The following is a 4,499-nucleotide window of genomic DNA, read 5'->3' as shown; positions in this document are numbered from 1 at the left end:
CTTCACCTATGACATCATTATTTGTGTTAAATATCTTGGACACACATAAGCCGTATCTGGTTTTATTCGTATAAACCAGATGTGACATAGGAAGTGAGCGCACCGGAGAATTCACTGGAGCATTTCTTGCAGAGATGATTCCAAGTGTCGAAGAACGAAGGTGAACTGATCGGATGGTCCGGTGTCAAGTGGAAGTGTACAATAGTGTTCTGTATAGAGAAGAAGTGACACGGTCTGTCTCAGGATAACTCACCGAATAGTCTGGTAATGGAGATAAAGTATACCCAGGAGTATTCAGTGTTTAGGATGACTTTGAGTGTGAGTCCAACGGCTAGTTTCTGAATATGTACTCACCGAATGATCCGATGTTAGTACTACTAATCTTATCGGATCATTCGGTGCTAACAACTTTTCTGAGCCGTTGTGAAAATGACTAGTTGACGAGTTTGAGACTATAAATACCCATCCACTGAGTCATTTGAAGGTGTGACATACTGCTGGAGTCCAGAGAATTCCAGATACACTTGACAGACATCCAAACCACCAAAGTACTTAAAGTGTTCATCCATGGCAATTTAACACACCATTAGAGAGTGTTCAGTGATATTAGGCCTAGAGAGAAGTGTTGCTAGGTGCTGCAACCTAGAGAGTGGATCAAGGATCCAACCATATACCGAGAGGTACGCCAGCGTCTTGAAGACTTTGTGACTCGCTGATAACTTGTTGACCCTCTGATTTAGTGTGTAGTAGCGGCAAGAAGATTGTACTGGGATGTGGAAGCTTTTGTGTTTTTGACTAAAGCTCCGAAGTGAAGACGGCGCGCAAGTGACTGAAAGAGAGGTTAGTGGTGAGACAACTTCTTGGTAGCTTGGTGGCTCATCATGATTGAGGTATTGTTTTGGTGACTTGGTAGCTCGAGAGCCATGATCGGAAGAGATTTGGCGACTGGAAGCATATCCTTTGCGGTGCTCTAATATGGACTAGGGGTGCCTTTGTGCCATCGATATCACAGGATAAAAATCTTTTGTGTCGAGTTTATCTCTCTATCTTATTTACGTTTCCGCATTTACATACTTGTAGTTTACCTTAATAGAGTATGTTGTAATCCTCTTGAGTAGTAGAGTAACACACTAGATAAATGTAAAGCACATTTAGATAGAAATTGAGATAGGTTTATCTTGTGAGATTTTTAAAATAATTAATTTTAAAATATCATAATTCACTCCCTCCTAAAACATCACCGTTTCTCACAACTGGTCACTAGTCCGTGACATCACAAATGCAAGAATTGAAGATTAGAGGCTTTTAAGGCCGTGATTTGGCAATTATTATTGCCACTATCATGGCAAATTTGATGAATACTGAAACATTATAAACATAAGAAATCAAAATGGATGTTAATCCGAAATTTTCTTTTTTACCTCTCTTCAAAAAACTAGCGCTACAGTACATAATTTTTCTCTATTTCGCGTGATACTAACAATACAGTAATGCATACCTCTCACTTCGTAGTCCAAAATACTACCCAAAAAAATGGGTTAAAATTGAAGAGAATGTACTTTTGCAGATACACCCTCTTCAAAGACAAAAATTCCAACAATGGTCTCTTGTCACGCGGCGGCGGTTCCCTCCCCATGGACCTCGGCAGCGGCGGCCTCGTCGGGCGGCGCCACCTCGCGGTCGTAGGGGGACAGCCACTTGGCGCGCATGTATTCGGGCTTGCGCCAGGGCGGGAGGTGGAGGCCGCGCTTCTTGAGGCTGGCGCGCGCCGCGTCGGCGGCGGCGGCCACGAGGAGGCGGAGGCGGTCGTCCTTGCCGACGAACACCGCTGGCAGCTGCTGCAGCAGGGCGCGGTACGCCTTGGTGGGCCGCGCCACCTCGAACGCGGACCGGAAGTCGACGTCCACGAGGACGCGCTCATGTGCGCCGCGGTCGGACGCTGCCGGGAGGAGCACGTCGAGGTACGCGTGTTCGCCGGCCGGGTGTGAGGGAAACTTGCCCCAGCGGGAGACGCAGACGGCGGCGTCGTGTCCTGCGGCGCGGAGCGAGGCAGCCACCAGGCGAAGCAGGTCGCGCCGGCGCGCCCCCGCGGCGCGTTGGCGCTCCAGGTGCGCGCAGACGTCGGCGAGGAGGTTGCGCTCCCGGAGCGTCGCGCACTGGACGAGGCCCTGCACACGGAGCCACGAGCTGGAAAAGGTCAGTCCTTTCGCCCTTGAGCATGGTCACCGTCGATTCAGAGGGACGAAGTCAAAGAAGCAAATAACTACCTTGATCGTCTCGGCCATGTCGGACCCCGCCGCCGCTTCCTCGTCGTCCTCGTCGTCGGAGTTATCGCTGCTGTGGAAACAGTTGCAGTACCTCCCGCCGTGTCCTGCCTTTTCGGCGACCGCGACGCCGCCGTCTTCCAAGAAGCTGCGCACCATGCCGTCCAAGCACACGGAGCTCGGTTCAGTCTCATCCTTCTCTCCCACCGCCGCCGACGGAAGTCTCTCCGCCGGTGAGACCCGCAGGAGCTGCCGATCGAACAGCCGCTTCAGCATCGACCTCGCCGGTGCCGGGGGCGGCGCAGTGGGCGGATCGGTCGGAGTTGCCCTCATATCGTCGCAAAGAATGGAACGGCGCCGATCGTATCACTAGGGGACACGATCTCGGGATTTGGAGGTCGCCGGAGAAATGGGCGTGGGAAGCGACCCTTCGATGATTTGATCGGAGCGGTTAGGGTTTTTTGATCTTTTTTGGGTCGATTATTTTGGGTGCGAATTTCAGGGGAGGAAGGAGACGAGCAGGGGGCACTCGTTTTAAAGCGGTGGAGGAAGCCAGCGTGGAGTGTACCATGGCGTGGCGTTCGACGTGGCCGTTCTTATCCACATACTATCCTACATGGCACCTGATTGCAGTGACCGTATATATGCCCCGCTTGTGTGCAGAAATGTATACCTAAGTTCAGCGTCCACTGAATGTCAAAAATATAGATCTTGAATATCGATAATATTATTATATACGTCTTACGATAGACAGCTATATCAATTTTCTGAGGTACATAAGAAGCGAACTCAGAGTTTGATCTCTAATTAGTAGAAGGTATAACCACTCACTAACCATGTAACCAAAGCTTAGTTAGGCTTATATGCCCATAACATTTCGTATAACTCAAAATTCTAATTATTTTGAATATATGGGAAATAGCCCTGGTAGCACACCTAAAAGAATACTATCAATTTTTTTGCCGCTTGCAAAAATACCACCGGATTCCTATTCCAAGTCCCTCCATCAATTTTCTCAGGCGTGAACCCTTTGTCCTATTCTTCCACCTTCAGTCTCCCCTGTACGCAGTTTCTTCTTCTACTCCCACGCTGTCATGTGCTCTCCCTTTCAGCCACTTGCTGCCGCATCACATCTAGAGCAAGAGTGAAACAAATTGAGAGAGAGTTCATATCGAGAGGCCTCGTGATAATACCTTTGTAACGTAAAAAAAAATTCTAAGTCCATTGAAATTTTCTTAAAAATAAGAATTTGAACTGAATATATGCCCTCACTCGTTCTATGCGGTATCGGCCTCTCGAAAGGAGGAGATTTGCTGGTAAAGCGCATTCATTGACCGCCCGCGATGCAGTCCTCAAAAAAGATTTGACGCAACTAGAAGAGATCGAGTCATTTCTGCTCCGGATACGCAAGTCATTACGGGGACGCTGGCAGAGTCTAGAAGGATTTCTGTTCTGACCAAAGTGGACGCAAACTCCATTTCAAATGCGCGCAATTTGGAATAAGGAAGCTCGATAATCTGCACTATATCATGCAATCCCCTCATTATTGCTATTTTTTCTCTGAAACAAATCCAGTCATACAGTCATAAGCAGAGATGTGAAAACGCTCCTATTGGCCACAGAAAAGTAGTAGCATGATTGCTATTGGGTCTGCAAGGCTCTAAGCCCAATCATCGACGAAACTTCCACTCAAGCAATTGCTTGCCACAAAGCATGCAAAGATGCTGAGACACCCTACACAAGCCAGCAAGAGCTGAATATTATGCCTCACTGCACAAGTCATCTGAGACCAACAATTTAAGCTGTACGTGGCTTGTTTTGATGCCTCACCTCCATCAAAATTATTATGCGTCAAGGCTGGACCACTGATGCTTAGCTTCATCCTCGAGCTTCCAAGCCCCCTCTTATTTGTAAAAGATCAGAATGGTGACTAGAGAGGTGAATAGAAATATTTAAAAATTCTTAATCAAGGAATAAGGCATATGTCTAATTCGAATCTAATCCTTCACAAGAACTAAACACAACTGAGAGTAACATAAAGCACAGCGAAAACAACACAAAGGTGTGCTCATAGCAAACAGCAAAAGTTCTCCGATCACTACTGGCGAACAGTACTGATGGACAGTAACTCCGGTCAGATGAATAGTAACTCCGACTAGCAGAAAGGTCCGAAAAAGATCTAGTTGCAAACTAAACACTGTTCACAGATGTTCTGGATAGGAACCGAAGTTATGA

The 4,499-nt window shown here is 47.5% G+C and overlaps 1 protein-coding gene and 1 long non-coding RNA gene across 3 annotated transcripts; both read right to left on the bottom strand.

The window, feature by feature from the left end:
* Nucleotides 1-1,391: 1,391 nt before the first annotated feature.
* LOC133904128 (uncharacterized) lies at nt 1,392-2,770 on the bottom strand. Of its 2 annotated transcripts, none has more exons than XM_062345620.1 (2): nt 2,268-2,770; nt 1,392-2,168 (listed from the first exon to the last, which is right to left on the bottom strand). In XM_062345620.1, the coding sequence occupies exons 1-2, from the start codon at nt 2,595-2,597 to the stop codon at nt 1,611-1,613; spliced, it is 888 nt and encodes a 295-aa protein (XP_062201604.1). In that variant the 5' UTR covers nt 2,598-2,770; the 3' UTR covers nt 1,392-1,610. The 2 variants fall into 2 exon arrangements, with proteins under 2 accessions (XP_062201604.1, XP_062201605.1); XM_062345621.1 differs by having other exon boundaries at nt 1,392-2,187; nt 2,268-2,595.
* Nucleotides 2,771-3,779: 1,009 nt separating this feature from the next.
* LOC133904003 (uncharacterized) lies at nt 3,780-4,285 on the bottom strand. The gene is made up of 2 exons (XR_009907386.1): nt 4,095-4,285; nt 3,780-3,998 (listed from the first exon to the last, which is right to left on the bottom strand). It is a non-coding gene; the product is annotated as an uncharacterized LOC133904003 (long non-coding RNA).
* Between the last annotated feature and the right edge of the window lie 214 nt (nt 4,286-4,499).

The sequence above is a fragment of the Phragmites australis genome, chromosome 21 (genome assembly GCF_958298935.1).
Source record: "Phragmites australis chromosome 21, lpPhrAust1.1, whole genome shotgun sequence".
Taxonomy (NCBI): Eukaryota; Viridiplantae; Streptophyta; class Magnoliopsida; order Poales; family Poaceae; genus Phragmites; species Phragmites australis.
Note: the sequence above shows the minus strand (reverse complement) of the source record. Positions and strands in the feature narration are given on the sequence as shown.

Coding starts and splice junctions, on each gene's coding strand:
- LOC133904128 (XM_062345620.1), bottom strand. CDS start 2,597: ATGAGGGCAACTCCGACCGATCCGCCCACTGCGCCGCCCCCGGCACCG. Junction 2,169..2,267: donor ACATGGCCGAGACGATCAAG/GTAGTTATTTGC, acceptor CTCCGTGTGCAG/GGCCTCGTCCAGTGCGCGAC.